This window comes from Podarcis bocagei, assembly GCF_964188305.1.
Source record: "Podarcis bocagei genome assembly, chromosome: 2".
Taxonomy (NCBI): domain Eukaryota; kingdom Metazoa; phylum Chordata; class Lepidosauria; order Squamata; family Lacertidae; genus Podarcis; species Podarcis bocagei.
In genome coordinates, this window is record NC_138126.1 from 91,816,330 (window position 1) to 91,838,370 (window position 22,041).

A 22,041-nucleotide genomic window follows, 5' to 3' on the forward strand; every position below is an offset into this window, starting at 1 on the left:
CAGTGACCACAGGGACACTGCATCCCGGGAGTGACTCCGCCCTGCTTGCCCTCTCACAGAGTGAAAAAGGATAACAACAGCTGCTTCCAAGTGAGATACAGGCCATGAGAACAGACACTCACAAAGCTGGTCTTCATCTCTCCACAAGTGGAAGCTGATGTTAGGGTTGGGTAAAGGAATCCCTGAACTTTTTTCTACGCCTGTCTCCTCCACATCTGTAGGACACAGAGAATTTTTTTGTTAATCTTTCAATTTCAAGGAGTACAATGAAGGCCAGATGGGTAAAAGCAGAGACTAGGAACTACACTAGAGGTCGAGGGAAACATATGGTAAAGGGAAAGTGGAAGTCCATGGGCTTTTTTAAAAAACAAAACAAAACTGTGGCTCATTTGCCCTGCATTAGCCTGATGAAGAGCCTTCTTATAATTAAGCTAATGTAGAAAAATGTGAAGCAGCTAGCCAGAGGCTGATACATGGCAAAATAGCAGTTTCTTCAGGGCAATGAACAGCACCAATTCCAGACAGTCAGAAAAAGCCATGTGATTGCTAGAAATAAACGTTTATCCATTATATTTCATGTTGTGGGGGAAAGGTGTAAGTTTTATTTAGTGTAGTTGCCTGCTGGGTGATAACTAACATTTAAAAGTGTCAAATGACATCAATGATGTTTCACATGCAATGTGTAATGGATAGAGTGTCAGACTAGGAGTTGAGAAACCAGGGTTTCAAACCCCTCTTCAGCCATGAAGCTCACTGGGTGACCTTGGGTCAGTCACTCTCTCTTACCTTAACCTACCTCACGGGGCTGTTGTGAGGAAAAATGGGGAGGGGAGAACAATGTACCACCTTGAGCTCCTTGGAGGAAAGGTGGCATAGACATGCAATAATAAATAGATAAAGCATTGTGTCAGGAGCTTATGATATCCCTCTTCGTTGATTTGGGGTGACCAGTAATATCACCTCTTACCATTGAGCAGACCCCCAAATTATACTTGGCACTTTTGCCCATTTAGCCTTCTTGTCTCTGACCAGTACAGGGTCACACTTACTGAACAGACACACAAATTTCCTTCTCCTCAGAAATCACTTTGAAGTTGGTCTTTTTTGAGTACCGAGGACTGCATGCAAATATCTATACAAGGGGGTGATCCTGAACAAAGCACAGAGCTACAAGACACAATCCCCTTTGAATGCATAAATCAGTTTCCGTCCTTCCAGCACCTAAATCAATGATTTTGCCTTTCACACTGTTGTGGGTGCTGTGGGAAGCTAAGCCCACAAAAGCAACTACAATAAGGGCTCAGGACTCAGTCCCAGATGAAGCACAGGGACTGGGGATCTTTTTCACATCCCAGCCTCGTAGGGCCACACTTACCTTTCTCTGTAGTGCTCATCAATGTGCTGTAGATTTTCCCCAATTCTTCAACATATTGATTGTATTCTGCACTCATATCTCTTCCTGCATGTTCAATGGCTGCCATCACTTGCTGAAAATAGTGCTCAGTCACATCTAAGGGCTTTGCCTGTCACAGAGGGAAGGAGTAATGAATCATTGCTGGAATCAGTGCTTTCTTTTTCAAGGGATACTCAAGGGTACGCAGTACCAACACCTCTTTTTGTTGTTGTTAAAAAGTTGGGCACTTACTGTAACAACTTCATGGTGAGTACTGGCACCTATTTTTCTTGGGGGGGGGGGAGTCCTGGCTGGAATGAAGTTCACAGACTGCAAACACCTATTCAAGCTTTTTTTCTTTATAGCAAATTACTCTACGCATGTATGGTACTCACAATACTCAGCTCTCCCTAACTCAAAAACAATTTTGTCATTGACATGTATGAGCACATGGGGAAATGGGTAGATATGCGGCACCTGACAGCACAGCTAGCAGGTTTCTTAAAAGTATTCTTAAAACTTTGTTTGCTTCTAATATTTCTTATTAAAACTTGACCTTTTAAGACTTTGGGAGTAATTTCCTTCCTTCTGTTTCCTAAGCTTCCCTTCTCCCCCATCTGTAGTCCAACAAATCTTGTTAAAATGCCAACAGACAATTCAATTTGGGATAAGTGTTTTATTTCTGGCTCAAGGAAGGCAATAAGCGCCAAAGGCAAGAGAACTGACTTTCATAGAACAATCCCTCTATGTGTCTACTTAGACATAAGTCCCAATGAGTTCAATGGGGCTTTCTCCAACGTAAATGGATGGACTGCAGCCTCTAAGGACTTTCTCATTGGCACAAAGTCCAAGTCAAGGAGCAAAAGATAGTCAAACAGCTTCAAATAAATGTTGGAGAGGATGTCAAGGAACTGGTACATCTGCCTGCCTGTGGTGGTCATATCCTCTAGTGGAGGAAAATTTGGGGAAGTATCTTAAACAAAATTAATAACATAACTAAAACAAAATACCCTTAAGTCTCCAAGTACTTGAAATACTGTTTTCCAAAGGACTGATAGTCTACAACACATGAGAAAATGTTTTCACATTCCTCAGCAGCAGCAAGAGCAATAATTACAATCAGTGAAAATGTTTGGTGTATCTGTCAAGTTTGGTGTATTTGTCAAGGCTAGGGTTCAAATTCAGAGGCTTTGGGAACCCTTATTAATGGACAAAGTCACCAAGAACATGGCAATTGCTAGAGGGGATGCAGAGCCTGAAACATTCATTAAAAACTTGCAACATTCTATACAATTTGGAACCTATTTTTTGATACGTTTCCATGAGTTCAGTTGGCCACACTCCCAGGTAACTTTAGAAATTCTAGAGACGGCTGTCTTGGTGGTGGTGGAATTAATCAGGTCTGTGGCTCAGCATTAACAAAGTCTCTGTCTGGATGTATAGCTTTGCAAGAAGACTAGCAAAACCCCATGAATCAGCCACTTACCATAAGATTCATTTGCTTTCTTTCCATCAGTTAATGTACCCTTTTACACAGTGGGGAAAAGGTGATCCGTTTGTGTGTGTGTTTTTTTTGTCTATATATGCCAGAGTGTACTGGACGGAGTGGTGTTCTTAAGCCCACAAGTTGTTTTGTTTAAATCTCTACCTTCTGCAGTTTTCATCTGAAGCAACACTAACTTTTGCTCACACATCCATCCCCAGTATGAGAATAATAGTCTATGGAGTAACTGTATAATGGCAGCCCTCCAGATGGGAGGCAAGTGACTGGGAATGTCTGGTATTTCTGCTTATGGAATTTCATTTATTTGAATGAAATCTTTACGGTACCTGAAGAATGCTGTGCACGTTCTTAACGTGACCGTGTTCCTTCAGCACCATTTGGAAGGCACGTTCTATCACACAGAGCATGCAGGACTTCATACACTGGGACATCTGAGCAGCCTTGATTTCATCAATGAGTGCCCGGCATACAGCTTCAGACAGCAGTTCTGGATCTACAAACAGGAAAACCCTGGGGAATGAAGAGTTAACATATATAGAGACAGCCACACATTAGTGCAGATTTATTTTTTTGTGTTTGTGATAAATATGTCACTTTAAGACAGGTGAGAGGCCCTATACTTACTTTTCCTGATAGGGGAATGAGTCGTTCTTGAGACTTTGCTCTGCAGAAACCATTCTTTGGTATAATGCTCCTAATGAATAAAATAAGCATCTAAATATCAGTCAAAGTTTAAAGGTCAGTGGTTTGGTTTTGGTATAACTAACCACACCATTGATAATGATGTCATAACATTGGTTTGAAATGGAATCAAGTCCAAAAGTGAGACTACAAACTGCATGAATGGGGGGGGGGGGAGAGAAATCTTCAAGGAAGTCCCAACAGAAAGGTGGAAAGGCAAATGCTTCTTTTTCTTCTGTCTGCAGTTTCCAAAGTTTTTACATGCAATGAATAGATCTCTTGCAATAGTCTACATATAATATAATATAATTTCCTGCATGGAAGTGTTACAAAAGTAACTGGAAATTTGGAACATTTGAAGTGGCTTTTTGCTATGGGCTCCTGGCTACGAAAAAGCTTTGGAGCATTCTACTTCATGAAGTAGGTACCTGATAAGTGAGCTGTAGTCATCCATTATTATGGTACCTGATAAGTGAGCTGTAGTCATCCATTATTGAGCAATTAAAGTTGTTCATTAATAAGTTGGTTGCAGTATCTGAACATAAGCCTTTGCACAAAGAAGCATGCCAGGGCGTTTTTACACAGCCTTCAAGCAATGTGTGTTAAAAGAAATGCAGGTTGCCTTTCAGAAAGAACAGCTGTTTTGGTAGCACACTAACAGGGGAATCTAAGCAATGTTTCTGGCCCAGTGTTAGCTTATCAGTGTCAAGGAAAGTGTGAACCATGATAAGAGCATCCCACTTTGATTGGTTTCCTGCTGAAATGAACCAGCAGCAGGACCCAACTGACAGATGGATGAACACATCCTGCCACCCCAATTATGAGTGCTTTTCGTCTGCTTGACCAATTTCCCCCCACCGCCCCAATGCTCCTCAACAAACAAACCAAAAGAAAGCAAAAAGAGTGTGGAATATTGCACACCTGGTATTGTCCGTTCTAGTTTTAGCTGCCGAGCATAATCCAGGCCAATGGTGCAGTATGGTTTGGGCAGAGTTAGTAACTTCTTGCAGAAATCGTACACTCTCTCATACAAATCGTCAGGGATGCAAGGTGTCTGGAGCAGCAATGGGAGAACAAACTTCGGTGTAAAAATTATTTAAATATGAGAAGTACCCTGTAGCACTGGCTGACAATCACCAGCCCAATTCACCCCTGGTATAAGTGGAATCAGGCCTATTCGCATCTGCTGTTTGGTGGAATCTGGACTGAGCACTCCAACTATACTGAGAAGATAGTTCATCAAGATTCATATGTTTCCTTTTGCAGAGTAGCTGTACAAGGATAAATGCTTCTGTTACTTTCTTTGCTTTATTTGGTGACCTCAGGGAATCTTGAATGATTACAAGGAGACGGGAGGGGGGAGAAAGCAGTGTCTAAGTCTAAGATAACCATATGTTTCCCTGTCGTTTTACTCTCCAGGGTATGAAAATGCAGCTATCCTGAGACGCCCACAGCTACTAAACATTTCTTCAAATAAAAATGTCTTTCACTGTCACTATTTCCTTATTACAGACTTCCATTTTCAGTAAAACTGGGGGTGTTTTCTGCTCCAGAATTTTCGCTAAGCTGATTTTATGCTAGTATTTCGCCATTTTTCCACAGGGAGCAAATGTAACTCTCCCAAGGTGTCTGCAAGCAGGGACAGCATCACTGCTAATGTATGTGCTTCACAATTCACATGAATTATGCATCTTTTATGCATGCAGACAGCATATGGTAAAGTTGGAGAACCTCTGGTTATAAACAGACCATTAATCACCTGCATTCCACCACAGAGATGTTGTTGAGTCGTGTTTCCCCCCTCTTACCATTGATTTTAATGAGTCACTTCTTTTTAAACTATGAATGGAGCAGCACAAGAAAACGTGGACATCCATAAATGCATTTCAGACTGTTGTCTGACACTCTGACAATATCCAGTGCTTACCCATTCTTACAGGGGAGAGGTGCTAGGGCTCAAATCTAACTAGAAGTCAGACCATTTTTGCCTTAAACACTCTGCTCCAAAGCCCCAGAAGTATCAAAGTGGCTGTGTCTTCCCAGCAGGGAGGGAAAAACACGCTGCACATGCTTAGAGGCACCCTCTCTTGCACATTTCACACATCCCTAGAATTCAAAATAGAATCTCGAGTGGTATCCATGGAAACCAAAGAGCTGTTGGCCATAGTGCAAGCTGACACCTCACATCAACTCCCAGCATGGAATTCCTGTGCTATCACAGCCGCATGAATTTATAGTTCTCACCTTTATCAATGTGTACATCAGCGTGTGAAGCAAAGGGATGATGTACTGCCGATAGTTGCATCTTTCTGCCTAGAGAAAGCAAACGGTTACGCTGAAGATTTTCCAACAATGTGAGGCTGATTTTGGATCCTCTGGTGTCACAAAACACATGAGGGAGGAGGGCTGGCAGCTAGAACAACAGAGCATTTGATAGCAGAGACAACTCTAGGTGGAACATTGCCATGGTACCAGCCAGACCTCAGCTGGACTGTGCGTTCAGTTAAAGACTTACCCTTGACATGCTTAGGAGAGATTTGAGGGGGAGGGGGGAATCTATGAATATAAAGCCTAGGAGGAAAGCTTGAAGCAGCTGTGACATCTTTGGTCATGTGCATTTTGCAGGTTTTTGGAACACTACAAAATCCTGCAACATCTGCTTAGGGGAAAAAATAGTGGAATGAGCATACACATCATGGACCTCCCAATGCTCTGTAAGTATACTATCTTCAGCCAACCTAAAGATCAGTTTTTCTGCAGGAAGAATGGCTTCTAATGAGAGAGTAAGAAGGACCAGAAGTGGCAGAAAGGTGCAGGATAAACAATAAGGAACACCGGGGCAGCTGGTTCCCTACAAACACTAGAGAGATTGTGAGTGATGTCAGAAGCAGGCTGCATTGGCTACCCTGAATTTATGACTGAGCCAATGAGCCTTGATAGAGGATCTGATGTTTGGAAGTGTCTTCAATTTGAAGAGCAGTATATTAATTTAATCACATTTTTCCACAGCAATAAACCATAGATTCATATTCATGAGAAAGGCTACATGTGGACTGTGAAGACAACTCCCAGCCCTTTGTTTCCTTCTGTGGACATTCTTACCCTTTCCAGTTCTTTCACCAGAATTTTGATCAAGAGGGCTCCATTGCTGGGATTCCTGTCAATCTTCTTGTGCAAAGTCCATCTCAGCATCCCTGGAAGAAGGTGGGAAGAGAACCAAAGTTAAAACAGCTATCAATGTTTCACTGGGTCAGGAATCAGCAAGAGACAAGAGCAGAATATTGCAAAGAAGGAAAGTGAGTTGCACTTATAGAAGAAGAGGAGCGGACAGAACTGAACCATAAACAAAAACAGCTCTTCCCTCAAGGTTTCCACATATTATTTTATTTAATTATTTATTAGGTCATTCATTTGATTTCTTACTTGCCCTAAGGTCCCAGGGCAGGTTACAGCAGTTTGTACTTGGAAAACATATTCTTTATCACCAAGCTATGGCTCCTTCTCTCTACAATTGTTGCCAGTAAGGAAGAGTTTTACTGGTGACATTATTTTGTCTGGAATCAACCAGGTACCCACACCCAGTCATATGCATCCATATGGGTAGGTATCTCAACAAGACCAGAAAACCCAGGAAATGCCAACACAGCTGGCCAAACATAAAAAGTCATTTCCTTTTGCTCTCTCTAGCTGTGGGAGAGGTGTTCTCAGACACACTGCAAAACTCTTCAGTGCTCAGTGATGAGCTGGGGCACACGGGTCACTGGCTCTTACCTCTCTCGCTCTGGAAGGCTGGGTGGTGGCCATCAAGTTCACGAAGGAGGGCATGCACACTTCGGAGGAAGTCAGACTCAACCTCTTGACAAAGGAGAAAAACAGGGTGTGAAGAACAAGATAACTCAGTGTCTTCTTGTTATTTGTACTTAACAAACCAAATCCTACCAACAAAAGGGTAATGCTAGTGGTTTGCCATCAATGCTGCAAGCTCCTTTTTGAGCAAATACATGATAAAGTAGCACAGGAATAATGGCCAGCAGATAAGGGATGAGCTTTTCATGGATCGAAAGGTGCATGCACCCCTGTCTCCTTGTATACAACCAGTTATCACTAGTATTATAACAGCTTTGATGTTAACTCTCCCAAACAAGAGAGTGTAGATAGGCATTGCCTTTGGTTATTACCAGTGAAAAACTTGCTTCCATAATATATAATTCCCATCCATTACCTCTCAGTAAATGCTTACACAACTGATGAAGGGGGTGTGTGTAATTGTTGTTATACTCCTACTGAAGGTGGGATTCTGGCAATGGTAGGGTTGCACAAGCTAATCAGGTCTATGTCTGCCTGTTGGAATAATAAATAATACAGCTTGCCTTACCCATGAGCTACTGAAGTTCCTACTAGGTCTAACATTCCATCTAATGAAATGGGCTTATACTACAATAAATCTGTGCAACTTAAAGCAATCAAGAGCCTCTTTTCGTGTGTTTGCTGCATCAGACTAACATAGCTGCCCCTCCAAATTTTATTTATCTCTTTCTCTCAACTGTGCAGTGGGGGAACTGGAGACAATCCACTCTTTTCACCTAAACACCTCATGCTCAGAGAGCAAGCAGAAGCCGATAAGGCACTTTGAGATGCTTCTGTGAAGATGAGACTAATGATCATAATAATAACAACAGTAACCTGGGTTATCCATGGTTGGGTGGAAGTCACAGCAGGTGGTCGTGAGGTTATCTTTTCCAGCACTTCTGGGAGAACTGGGTGGCCAGAGGGTCCAGTTTCACTGAGCATGACCTAGTATCCTCTAGCACTTCTGCAAAAAAAACAAGATGGCGGTTGAGTGTGCTTGAAATCCCTGTTTAATACCAGGGACCTGACACTGAAATGATAAGTAGCCATGTTAGTTTGTTGCGGCAAAAACAAAAAAGAGACTTATGGCACCTTAATGTGTTTTGCTATTGTATCCACTTTTGTAGATTACGCCCCACTTATTTCACACTAAGCTTATTTTACCCCAAAATTTGTTGGTGCAAGGGGCACAAGGCTCCATGAAAAAAGAGGGAAGGAGACATCGTGGTTTTCACACTGTAGTTCCAACATTCAGTGTGCACCTCTTGTTCAAGAAGCAACAAGCTACATTATAGCATGCCCCCACTGGATGGTGTGGGGAAAAGGGATCTAGAAGATGAGTGTTATAATTCACAATGGCACAGAGTATGGGTGGGGAAGCTGTGGCCCTGAAGATTTTTTGTTTGACTACAACTCCCATAAGCCCTGACCATTACCTATCTTAGCTGGGGCTGATGGGAGTTGTAGTCAGCAACATCTGGCATGTCACAGGTTCCCCAATACTGGCATAGAACTTGGAGAAACTGCTGCCATAAATTACTGGTATTGTGCATGCTGGATGAAGGGCATGTGTGGTTGTTAAGGAAGTTGGCCAAACTCTTTCCAGAAGGACATATATCCTCAGATCAACATATTTGTAACATTTATATCTCATCTTCACCCCCACCCCCCAAGGCAACATAGGAAATCAATTTCTAGATGATTAGCATCAGGAAACATGCCCAGGACAAGGGCTTGGTCAGAATGTCAATGACTCTGCTAGAAATAAAGAAGGTCCACTTACCCAGAATACTACAACGTCCTTGGCATCAGGCAGCGGCAAGACAGCAATTTCTACAACCACACCCAGGCTCTCCTGCTGGGATGCTGTCGGATTTCTTTGGAAGCTGCCAATCTCTGTCAGGTGGGAACACGCCCAAGACAAACTTGCTTTACCTGCCTCACCAGTACCAGCCAATACCTGCAAATATTTGAGAGAGAGAGAGAGAAAGAAAATCAGAAAAAGGAATGTGTGGGCTCCTCTTTGTCCATAGATCCCCATCGCCTATGACCACGTTTGTTTCACTTGCTGCAGATAAAGCCAGGGAAACAAGGACAGTTCTGTTAGTATTTACAGTTGCCCTGATAACATTATTCTCTTCAAAGTGATTTCCTAAGGCTTAAAAGGAAACTCTTTTCTCTGATTGTACTCTCTGCCAGTTATAACACATTCTGCAGCAGCAGCCACAGGCATCCTGCTCAGGTGGGCTGGCACAATATTATTTGGTTCACCTGCCTTCCGTTTCCTCTGTGTTCCAGCTCCCCTGTATATTCTGCCGAGATTCCTGGTGATATCAAAGGACCACTGGCCCATGCTGTTTAGTGCAAAGCCGAGATAATAAAATGTCTTTATTGCTTGGTCATTGCACAGCACTATTTTGAGGTGAGTAGACAGTTGACTGGCGTGTCTGGGTCATCTGCAGTAGACTGGCAAAGATTTCTGACTCCCAATTATTTAACAATGGCAGCAGCAAAAAGGTGCCTTCTTTCCCCTCTTAAATTAAGACTGCTGAAATTATGAAAGGTTGAGTAAACCAGGAATGGGCTCCCTCACCCCCCACAAAAGAACTGTGAGCTCATTTTGGTCCTGGAACTAGCTAACTAACTAGAATGTGCTCGGAGGCACCCTGCTTTTTGAAATTCTAATCTTTTTGTCCTTTGCTTCTGGCTCAAGTTAGTACGTTGTGGGATTCTAGTAAAAACAACAACAACAGACTAGCTCCAAAAAGCTGGAAGTTTGTCTATCCCTGCAGTAAATGATGCTCACCTTCTCTGAGCACATGGGCTAGGCTGCCCTGCAGAGATTCCAGCAGTTGTGCTCCAGGACTCACTTCAAAGGGAAGCTGAGGAGCAAAACCAGAGACACAAGATTAGTTTCTCCTCCTCAGTAGCAGAACCAGAAGTGTAATCTTTGCAGCCTTTGAAACATGAGTAGAGTCACACCAGTAGTTGTTATGCTAGCCCCTGCCCCCTCTTGCATCCAAGTACACAGAGGAATGACTCACTTCAGGAACAAGCATAGGAGTAACAACTTCTAGAGCATGGGGATGATGTGATGCTCTCCAGATGATGATAGACAACAGCCCACATCCATTATCCCTGACTATTGGCCACTCTGTCTGGAGCTGATGGGAACTGGAGTCCAACAACATTTGGAGGTCTCACCACTTTGGCTTCTCTTGTTCTAGAGCGGTCGCTCATGTTAGTCTGTTGCAGCAAAAACAACAGAGTGTCTTAAAGGGACCCCTGACCATTAGGTCCAGTTGTGACCGACTCTGGGGTTGCGGCGCTCATCTCACTTTATTGGCCAAGGGAGCCGGCGTACAGCTTCCGGGTCATGTGGCCAGCATGACTAAGCTGCTTCTGGCGAACCAGAGCAGCGCACGGAAACGCCGTTTACCTTGCCGCCGGAGCAGTACCTATTTATCTACTTGCACTTTGACGTGCTTTCGAACTGCTAGGTTGGCAGGAGCAGGGACTGAGCAACGGGAGCTCACCCTGTGGCAGGGATTCAAACCGCCGACCTTCTGATCATCAAGTTCTAGGCTCTGTGGTTTAACCCACAGCGCCACCCGTGTCCCTTTAACAGAGTGTCTTGGGTCACCTCAAAGACTAACAGATTTATTGTGACATTAGATGGATCTTCATCAGATGTATGAAGACATAGATAGGCTGTTGGGGTAACATGCCACCAAAAAGCTACCCACCAGGAGATAAAGTTGCATCACAACTCACTCACAAACCCAAATTTTTCTTATCCAGATTTAGAAAAACAGCTCTTTGAAGTGCTCCACCAGATAATTAAACCCTTTAACCCCACCTGCAATTATACAAGCAGCGCCAAGTTGTTAAATTGGAATTTCTGAACCAATAGAAAATAGCATTCTTTTGGAATTATATCAGACAAACCATGGATCCATCAAGCCCAGTACGGTCAATACTGACTGAAAGTGGCCCTCCAGGGTTTCAGACAGGAGTATTTCCACACAAGGGATTGAACCTGGGACTTCAGCCTGCCCACCCCCATTTTCCATTCAATTATCCAATTCCATTCAGGAATTCAGTTCATTAAAATTATTACTGGACTACTTGTGCATAATACTGAATAGGTTTGAAAAATAAAACCTGTTTGCAGGATTGGCTGATCACCTTTGACCATTGATGTATGTTCAAAGCAGTTCTCCCCTGTTTGTACTGTCAACACCTACTAGCCTGAAGCTTTCTCTCCCATCAGAGATGGTCAGCATCAGTCATTACTGTAGAGTGGCACAGTCATTCATAGAAGCAGCCCCAAGGGGCCTATGCCACTTTGCCATTTCCGCCGTTCTATTTTTAAGACCCCGTTCAGGCAGAAGTGATTACAGACAGCCTAGCTTCCTCTTCACACCTTCCCTACAGTGACGGCTGAGCTTACAAGAACCCCAACCCACAAGGCTCTCATGCTGTTCAGCTCTGTCACAACAAAGAGTCACGCTAACCTGCCTCAGGTTTTTCATATTCTCCATCAGGCCTGAATAGTGCTGTCAAAGAGCAAGCAACAAAGCAGCGAGGAGAGCATTTCCCAGCATTCACTGGGAACTATATGTGTTGTGAGGGAAGCCATATTGGACCCTATTCTTAGCTAAGCCATTCAGTTCATAGAAAATACGACATTTTGGTATATATATATATATATATATATATATATATATATATATATATATATATGACCTCCGACAATGAAGAATGTTCTAGAAGTCCCTGTGGGCCTCTAGGTGTTGGACTGCAACACCCAGCTTCTCCAACCATTTGGTTGGCTAGAGCTGATGGGAACAGCAGTCCAACAATAATCAGGTTCTTCATCGCCAGTGCCAGATTTATACACAAGTTAAGTAAACTACAGTTTAGGGCCTCAGATCTGGGGGGGGGGGAGCTCTAAATACACCAATTTAAAGTTTTACATAGCTGATCAAAAATAAATGAAATGGGATGTAGACTCTAAAGCAGATTTTATCATTCCGGTATGACAAAAATGTACTTAATGGCCACACACTTATTTGTTACCCTTTGTTTATAAAACTGTGTAGCATGAACTACAATATAGTTTTTATATTGGTCAGGGGTCCCTTTACCTTTACCTTTAAGTAAGAAATCACAATGTATTTTAATGTAAAGGTATTTCATATACAAATTGTCTTATTGCAAGATATGTGTTTCTATTAGATTGTCAGTTGTATGCTCGCCTACGTACGGGAATATATGCAAATATAAAAGCTTCTTATTTATGTTTTCATTGTTCTTTCGCTTAGAATAATACACATTTTGGAGTAATGCTGTGGGGTTTCTTAAACTCCATTTTGCTTATAGCCGCAGCATGTCTTAATCCAGCCCTGCCCATTACACCACTTACTACAATTGACCTGCTTTTTCGAGACAAACATCTGTGATGCACCACTGTCACAGTAAGAAGAAAAGGGCTCAAGTCATTCTTTTCAGGAGGCACAGAGAAGCCATTTTAGTGGCATGAATACATCAGCATAGCACACAGCTAGCTGACAATTTCAGCCACAATTAGCTCTCACACAATTCTTTTAAAGAAAGAACAGCCCACTGAAAAGCAGACATTTCTATTTGCCACGGTCTGCACCTGAACGTTGCCACCTGAAGAATTCAAAGATAAGGAACGCATTGTGAGACCGTAGGAAAGTGATCCATTTTGTGGGTCAGAACAGAACTTCATTGGAATATACTGTCTTTGTAACATGAGACTGAAGTTGCTTTTTGCAGTTAGGGTGCATCTCACAAACAAACAAGGCTCATAAGTAAGGGACCATTCCTTGAAATAAGGATTGGGTGACAAGCCTATGTGCTACAGTACACATTCATTACAAAACAAAGGGGTGGAGGGAAATGTAGAGCTTCACTACGGTTAAACAAACCCCTAAGTTAGGCATATTTATTCCTAATAAAAATAGAAGAATAAAGAACTTCAACAAAACAAAAATAGGATGTGTGCTCATGAAAGCATGAGGCAACAGGAACTGATTCCCAGCTCTTTCCCTAAAGCTCAGCATATTTCACAGAAATCGATTATGGGAGGGCAAAAAGAAATGAGAGATACCTAAGTTCAAACTATCTTCCAAGCATTCCAAGAAAAATAAACTTGGTCCTGTAAAGTTTGTCGTTGAAAAATGAATAGGAGGGAAATCAGAAATCTCTGGATTGTGTTTTAATTTGGAATGAGGGGAGACAGCTCTAGGGGGCTGTAGTTCCATAATCAACGTATGAATGGGGTGGGAGTGTAAATGAATAAGCAAACTTAACAATTCCCTATTTGCTTCTACCTATTACCATATTAATAGCTGATTGGCTCCAATAAGGGATATCCTTTAGACGGATATGTCTGCGCATCTGTGCATGCACACACACACAGGGAGGAATCCAATGTAATGCTAAGTTGAACTCCCTTAGCACTGTACTAGCTACGCTAGTGAAATGGCTTGTGCAAGAAAAGGCGCAGGAATCCAGCCTGGTTCTCATGGCTGGTTGCTCAACAGATCTCTGTAGCCCTGATACTTTCTGTTGTACAACCAGCTTCTGCTAGCACAACGTTTGCTCTGGATTTCATGCTTGTACCTAGAGCTGCAGCCCTCATAATAAAGCCCCCTGCCATTCCAAATGACAGAAAGTTACTGTTGTATCTTTGTACTGAGATACCTTTGTCCCTGCTAAATTGTCTGAAGGCTTTGCTGTCTTGCTGTGCTAATCAACTGGTTTTCTTAAAAGACCATAGAGAAGCTATTGTGGAAAGGTTGGATCCTGCTACATCGCTAGCAGGTTTTACTGCTGATGAACTGGATTGGGGCTGATTGTAGAAATGCATTGAGGTGGGAGGCTGGCCAGCGACTGATATGAAATGTCAGGAACACCGCCGTGCACACAAAAGACCTATCCAACCCAAAGGTGCATACAACTCCACTCTCCACACCACCATTTTGATGCTGCTTGGCATACATTGTTTGAATAGGCTTCACAACAACCCTGTGAGGAAGGCCGCAATTACAACTTCAGAATAAATCCAGGCAAATATATGTCCTTCTAAGTGCCCAACGGAATGCATTATGATATAGAGTCATGAAGACAGTGTAGGAAACTCTGCGATAGTTGCCCCCAAATAAAGTGATAATTGTTTTGACAGATAATTGTGGGAGCTTAGCCTTTGCCAACTAACCTGTCATGACATATATCCCAGTGTGGAAGAGGATGTGGTCTCTATCATCCATAAAACCAAGACAGGCTGGCCACAGAATGGCTTGCTATGACTATATTACCAGCACCATGTAGGCCTTCACTGTGCAGCCAGGAACTTTTAGCAACCTTTGCTGTGCTGATGTATACTTGCAAAATTTCCTTTGTCCTGAGGGAGCGGCTCATGGTTTGTTCCAATATTCAGTACAGAAATGTGCATTTTCCGTTAGAATGTGTATGTTAATGTAATGTGTGTTGGAAAGATGAGGTTCTAGGAAAGTGCAAATGTGTGGCTTCAATTATGTTATCCTGCCTCCAGAAACAGATGCAGAAAATACATGGGAGGGGGCATTCTCATGTTTCTTATGTTCACTCATTATTATTGCAGTTTGCACATGCAATGAGTAGATGTGGCTTCACACTCCATGGTGAAGCATTTTTATCTATGTCTGGACCAGAATAGCACAAAATTCTGGAGGTTCAAACTAATTCTTAAAGATTGACTGAGAGAGGGCCGGGGGCCGGTCCACTGCCCCTCAGACCTTGTGTGGGGCCAGACTATATTTTTTTTTTGGGGGGATGAACAAATTCCTATGCCCCACAAATAACCGAGAGATGCATTTTAAATAAAAGGATACAGTATACTCATGTAAAAACACCAGGCAGGCCCCACAAATAACCCAGAGTTGCATTTTAAATAAAAGGACACATTCTTCTTATCTAAAAACACGCTGATTCCCAGACCGTCCGTGGGCCAGATTTAGAAGGTGATTGGGCTGGATCCGGACCCTGGGCCTTAGTTTGCCTACCCATGCTTTACTGGGTGGCAGTGGGGTTCCTATTCTCATTCTGAAGGTGACTCCTTGGAGAGCTACTGATATTTCTAATAGGCAACTATGCAGCCTGACTCACAGGCTTGTTGTACGATCTGTTTGAATAAGGTATTCTAAGTAGTACCAAAACAGTGACAGGAAAGTCTTGGGCATGGGTGGGGCTGCCTATGTGCATCTGCAACACGCACTGGGGTTCCTGACATTCAATGCAAAGCGTCGCTGAGTCTCTCCCAGCCATTTCAGTGTATTCAGCAGCTCAGCTCATGGGCATGGCGGGCAGCAAAACCTGCAGGCTATTTTGAAAGATCCAAACAGTCTCCCAGCATTTTGATGGTCATTTGGGAATTCAGTTGATGCAGCAGGCAGCAAATTTTGTAGGCAATTCCTCAGGAATACTGCAATCTTCTCAAGGCACCCCCTCACTGTCATTCGGAATGGCAAGTCTCTTGAAAAAGCTTTATTCTGAGGCCTGTGGATGAGGGTGCCAGATCCCAGCTCATTTCTAGCTCATTTCAATGGTCATTTGTAAAACTTAGCTGATTTTTATGTGGATGAATAAGCAACAGGTGATGGTACAATTTTGCAATTTACGCCAGTGCATTTCAGTTGCTCCTCGCAAGTGCAATGTTCTTCTGTTTGGCCACTTCAGGACACTCTCTGTAGACTGCCTAAAGACCAGTAGGAACCATCTAAACTACCCTTCTTTTAATACATTCTAATTGCCATCTTAACATTCAGATGGCTCTGCTCAGCGACAGTTATGCAAGTCATCACTGCCCATAGAGCTCTTTGGTGCATTTGGAATTCATGAAAGGTACATTTTGAGTTCATATTTCTTACCACTTACTGTGATGGTTAGAGGGGTTTAAAAAATCAGTCAATCAATAGTTGAATGGCTATATTGCCAAACCAGAATGAACTTCAGTGGCAGGGATGAGGTTGAGGGGTGGCTGAGCCTCATTCAGCATGGCCCATGGTCAGGGATGATGGGAAGTGTGCTCCTACAACTTCTGGAGAGCCACAGGTTTCCCATCTCTGAACTAAGGAGGGGATCGGCTCTTTACTCACCATCTTAGAACAGCTCTACCCATTACAGTTGCTGAAAGAAACATACGGTAAGCACTGAGTTTCCGGCAGCACTCTTGCAATGTGTGAACATCATAAGCAACTGACAAATGGTAATATTCAAAAAATCAGCGGGGGGGGGGGCAGGACCCCTCAGACTCTCAGGACAGTCTGTAAGTGGCTGTACTTGAACAAAGGAACTTTAAAGAAAGACTGTAATGTGAAATCATCAAGAGAGTCAGTGCTATCACTTGTGGATTGAATTGGATTTTTATTATACTACATATGTTAATTGGCTTACCAATGGCCTAATGTCTACGTTATCAACATGTGTTTTGTGAATTACCACTGTTAATTATGTAATTATCGCTGTCTCTGTATTTTATGCAGTTCATTTCTCTCTGACCTTGCTGTTTACAACCCCAAGTGGGTAATGCACACACACAGCAGTAACCTAGGACATTTCATCTGATTGAATGGATCGCACTATGTGAATGCTCGTGTGATAATGAATTTGTCAATGTGCCACAAGTGTTACTGTGGTTTTTGTGTATCTTTAGACATTAATATGTCTGGGAACACGTGTTTAGGAAACCTAACTTACCCAGTGCACATAAACTAGATCTGCGCATATTTATGTGCACAAGAGATGTTTAATGTCAGAAACAGTGCTCCCCACATCCATTGTAATGTATTGAGTTGCTTTTATTTCATTTTTGAAGACTACATTTTTAAAAAGAAATTTGGGGTTAAACTTAACTGATTTTACAATGCTCAGCTAAGGGACTCTGCAATTGGATGAACTCTTGCAGATGGTGCTAAATGCATCAGGAGACAAGTGTCGCCAGTCCCTGTTTCATTGTTGCGACATACACATATTTTATAATATCAAAGTATATCCAACACAACAACTGTTACAAACAAGAGGCAAAAGGAGAGTTGTTGTTCTTTAACCAACCTTTTAAAAAGGTACACTCTGGTTGTACAAGATCAAAAGTTCCAAAGTACATCTGTAACTGGATACAAAAAATTACTTTTATCTAAAAGCTCACTCTAATCATGATGAAAGCCGCCCAACTAGCAACATTAAAACCCTCCAGGCTGTAAGGGAGTTTGTTTCTCAGGTAATTTTCCCTTCTTCCCAGGACCCAATTCCCTGCAACAATAGTACATGTAACAGTAATCTAAAATACCAGAGCAGGTGAACCTTAAATGGTTCAAAATCCAGTGGCAGAACAGGTTATAATGGCTGACATAAGATTTATTAGGAAACCAGAACAAAGCATAATTCCTGGCTGTAGCAAAAGAAGCAAAATCAGTACACTACTAATTCTGCCTTGTACTTTCTCTTTCCTGTGATGACATTAATAAGGACAAGGCAGAAATACATGCTTATGCTATCTGTTTCTTGTTTGTTTCTTTTTCCTCCCTTCTTTCATAAACGAGATAAGGCGTAAGCGTGGTGGCTGACATAAGCATAATAAAAGTTAATTTGGGGGCTAAACTAAATTTGGGAGAGCTGGGTGGATCTTTGCACCCCTGCAGCATATATGCTAAAGACAGCACTGGATCCAAGTCTGGGAAACCCTGTCCTAGGTCTCCTCCTCCATCAGCCAGTTTGGTCAGGGATGGCGAGAGAGCTGCAGTCCAAAGCATATGGAGGACACCATAATAATAATAGAATCATATAGTTGGAAAGGACCACGAGGGTAATTTAGTCCAACCCCCTGCGATGCAGGAATCTTTCTCACAATGCAGGGCCCTGCCTTAGGACCACATGCCACATTTGAAGCACAATGGTTCATTGTAGGACTGCCAAAAGCTAGTGTCAGTCTGCTGCCAGTTCCTCCCTTGCTCTCTCGAGCTGAGGAGGCAAACTAGAGTGACATAAGACATGCTGTGAAGCTAGGGTGGGGTGCGGGGGTGGCAGGGAGTGAGGCAGTATCTGAACAGAACCAGTAAACAGCCTATTGGGCTCTGAAGCTGCTCAATCTGCAGCTGACTGACAGCCGGAACCTATGAACCTTTAAATAAGAGATGAAAGAAGTCCCACTGGGAGCTGGCAGGAAGCAGCAGATCCATTGCCAGGTGGGTGAGGAGGCATCAAGGGAGCACCAAGTTCTAATACCAGGAGCACTGGCATTTTAAGAAATTTCCTTCTTTGTGGAACTTTCAAAGAGATGTAAGGCCAGCTCTCTGTCTGCGAAACAGGCTTTTCAAGGACTCTTTCTTATAGCCGAAGGAGGATGTGCAGACCAGTTCCTGGATGTTAATGATTCTTTGGAGAGTTCCTCCAGCACGTCATATTTAATTACTTTTTGGAAAAAGAAAATGGCCCTCAGGAAGCAACAGCCTGTTAAACTTTAGCATCTCCCCTCCCATTTCCACCGGTGGTTTCAGAAAAACAACCTGGGGGTGAGGTGGGGCGGGGGCGGGAAATTCCTACACTTGTTGCCAAATTTGTTCATCGAAAAAGCAGACACTAAGTGAGACAGCACATGAAAAAATATGATAAAGGAGCCAAGCCACACACTCCATCTCTCACCACATGCTATAGACAGCTCTTGTTCAGTACCTTTGTCCTGTGTAAGGAACCTGCAGTTGCTAGATATCATGTGTTGATCTCCCAGAGCCCTTTCTGCACTGAAATTATCCATGGGGAAAGAATGCCTTGTACATTAGTACATCTTGGACACTGGCTGCTCTCATGCACTGAATCGGATCCTAACAGAAAGGGCTTTAGGATACTTCCATTTATCTTGCACTACTGTGCTTCCTCTAGATCAGGCATGTCCAAAGTCTGTTTTGGGGGCCTAATTCGGCCCGCCAGTTGATTTAATCTGGCCCCCGTGGCATTATATGTCCTGAGGTAAAATCCTATAAAAAAAAGCTCAGCAACTTCAAGCCTAAAAGCTTCAATCCTAAAAACCTCAAGAAGTTGGGGGTAAGATTGTAAAAAAAAGCTCAACAACTTTGGCTGGCCCACACGTACGTTCACCCCTGCTCTAGATCATGTGGAAGGCTGTGGAGCCAACCATAGTCACAACCACATCACGCACATTTAATGCACATGGTTTCCTGCCACAGAACCCTGGAAACTGTAGTTTATCCCTCACAGAGCTACAATTGCTAGCACCCTTAACAAACTACAGTTCCCGGGATTGTGTGGGTGTGCCTTAAATATGCACATGGGAATCAGCCGTCACAGATCAAGTACCAGAAACAGATTTTTGTTATACCGCTTCCAACACCAGGCTGTTGGAAGGACTCTATTGACACATTCACCTGCAAAGAATCAAGGGCTGCCCAATCAAGTGATGGATGTGCATTTGCAAACAGGCCCATAATATATTATAAATAGCACTGAGCCAGGAGGACAAGCAGCTGCCAATCTGGGCATGGCTGCAAGAGGGCAACATTCCAACAAAATGTGCTTAGAGGGGGGAAAAACCTCCTTGTAACACAAGACAGGGTTTGCGCAAGTATTTGAGGAGTGCTTGTTCCCAAAAGGCATCTGCGAACTTCCCCACGCCTCTCTTCCAGATTGTGCCTCTCCCACGACAAAGCCTGTAAAGTCTTTACCAGCAATATAAGAGGGCAGATCAAGAGAGATAAACAGCTCTTCCTTGCCCTTGGGAAGCCAGAAGGGGGCCAGACGACTCTCTGCGTTGACACACTGAAACTTTTTGGGAACACCTGTTGAATAGCATCTGGGCTTAAAGGCTTCCTCTGCAGTTGTTTTGATGGGATCCATTCTGCACGGATGCCCTTCTCCGGCCCACCCTTCCCAGAATAATCACCATCTCCCTTGCAAATGAAATTGACTTAGGAAAAGGAAGCATCGATATCCTGTTGGAGTAGCTTCCTTCCTAAGTTGTTTCTTGGCAGAAATAGAACTCTCTCTCTCTCTCTCTCTCTCTCTCTCTCTCTCTCTCTCTCTCTCTCACACACACACACACACACACACACACACACACCCCTCTCCTTGCTCATCATAATACAGTATGTACTAATTTGTCCCTTGCTAGCCCCATATACTACCAGGGTCTTTTCCTGCAATTTCACAAGGGCCCTCTCTGGAAAGATTTTGGAAAGGGTTGCCCAGATCCCGGACTCTAGAGCAGGGCTTGTTGGAGGGCGCGTTTTGAAAGCCACGTTTCATAAAACGTTCCTCCAACATCTCCTCGCAAACCTCCAAAGAACGCTGTTTAACTCCCGGGACCTCTTTCCATTTCGGCTCGTATTGCTCAAAGATCTACTTAAGGCACATCAAAAGAAAACAAACCCGGAAAGAGACAGGTATCGAAAGCCGAAGCGCAGCGGTGCCGGTGGTGGTGGCGGCAACCGCCGTCTCAAGACAAGCTCAGCTTACCTCCGGGAGCTCGCTCGCTCCTTTCCGGAGGTCTAGCGCCGTCTGGTTCCTCGCCGCTCGCCGCCTTGGCTCGGGCTGCTCAGGAAGTCGCCGGGCGCTCGCTCGCTCGCTCGCTCAGCAGAGTGCGCAGCAAAACTCGACGGCGCGTCCTACTATAGGACGAAAAAGAAGCTTCCTTTTTTCGCCCAACCGCAAGGCGACCGCGCCGATCGCCTCCGCGGCGTCTGCTGCTTGGTTTTTTTCTCGGCGCCGAGGAATCGCAGAGCTGCAACCTTTCGCTGGCCTTCGCCGCCACCTCTCCAGCTCCAGAAGTCAAGTGGGGACGGCGGCGGCGGCGGATGCAGCCGCTGCCAACAGCTACACTAAGGAGCGCCTGACTCACTCGCCCGGCGCGCTGCGCCCTGCCCAGTCCGGGAGATGTGCGCGTGGGTGCCTCTGTCCGAGGAGAGAGGTGGCTGCGCTGGGCACCTCTGCCCTGGCACCTCCAACAGGAAGAGGCCTCGGCTAAATAAAGAGACGGACACAAACAAGGTTGCTACGAGGAAAGCGGGCAGGTGCTGCCCCGCTCCGAGGGCTTCCCGGCAGCGGGAGCAGCTGAGCCGGCCTCCCAAGATCTCTTGGCAGCAGAAAAAGATCTCGATCTCGTGGGCACAGCGCATGGCGGCCCCACTCAATCACTCGTCCTCAGGCCCCCTTTCAGCATTTCTGCGTGTTTCCTGTTCATCAGTTTCCTCCTTCTGAAATGGTAAACTTAAAAAAAAAAACTTTTTAAAAAAAGAAAGAAAGAAGAAGAAGTTGTATGTACTAACCAACAACCACAGACGCACATCCTTGTTTTGTGGGGCGCACAGCTGAACCCCAAAGTTCTGTTTTGACACCACTTCCGAGCAACTCCTCAAGCTAGAAACCAAAGATGGGCAGTGTGCTAACAAATCTTCATCCCAAAGGCCCATCAGTCAATGGACAATCCATACAACAAACGTGGGCAGGCGAGTTGAGGTTCTTTCAACTAAGGTTCCCAGAGCATAGGAGCCAACTCCTAGGAACCTATATCCCTTTGGTCCCCAATAAAATATTT

At 43.9% G+C, this 22,041-nt stretch overlaps 1 protein-coding gene and 1 long non-coding RNA gene across 2 annotated transcripts in view; one reads left to right on the forward strand and one right to left on the reverse strand.

Annotated features, from left to right (window-relative positions):
• Positions 1-21,655, reverse strand: part of PIK3R6 (phosphoinositide-3-kinase regulatory subunit 6) — a 36,167-nt gene extending 14,512 nt beyond the window's left edge. The window contains exons 1-12 of the mRNA XM_081184463.1: positions 20,964-21,655; positions 10,234-10,309; positions 9,211-9,387; positions 8,262-8,391; positions 7,350-7,433; positions 6,681-6,772; positions 5,823-5,891; positions 4,500-4,632; positions 3,522-3,591; positions 3,224-3,407; positions 1,376-1,523; positions 123-215 (exon numbers count right to left, since the gene is read on the reverse strand). Coding sequence (XP_081040589.1) covers positions 123-215; positions 1,376-1,523; positions 3,224-3,407; positions 3,522-3,591; positions 4,500-4,632; positions 5,823-5,891; positions 6,681-6,772; positions 7,350-7,433; positions 8,262-8,274 — 886 coding nt within the window. The 5' untranslated portion in view covers positions 8,275-8,391; positions 9,211-9,387; positions 10,234-10,309; positions 20,964-21,655. The remainder of the gene's footprint in view (positions 1-122; positions 216-1,375; positions 1,524-3,223; positions 3,408-3,521; positions 3,592-4,499; positions 4,633-5,822; positions 5,892-6,680; positions 6,773-7,349; positions 7,434-8,261; positions 8,392-9,210; positions 9,388-10,233; positions 10,310-20,963) is intronic.
• On the forward strand, positions 5,795-8,041 carry LOC308581807. Its single transcript, XR_014005294.1, has 3 exons — positions 5,795-5,932; positions 6,204-6,292; positions 6,588-8,041. It is a non-coding gene; the product is annotated as an uncharacterized lncRNA (long non-coding RNA).
• Positions 21,656-22,041: the final 386 nt, after the last annotated feature.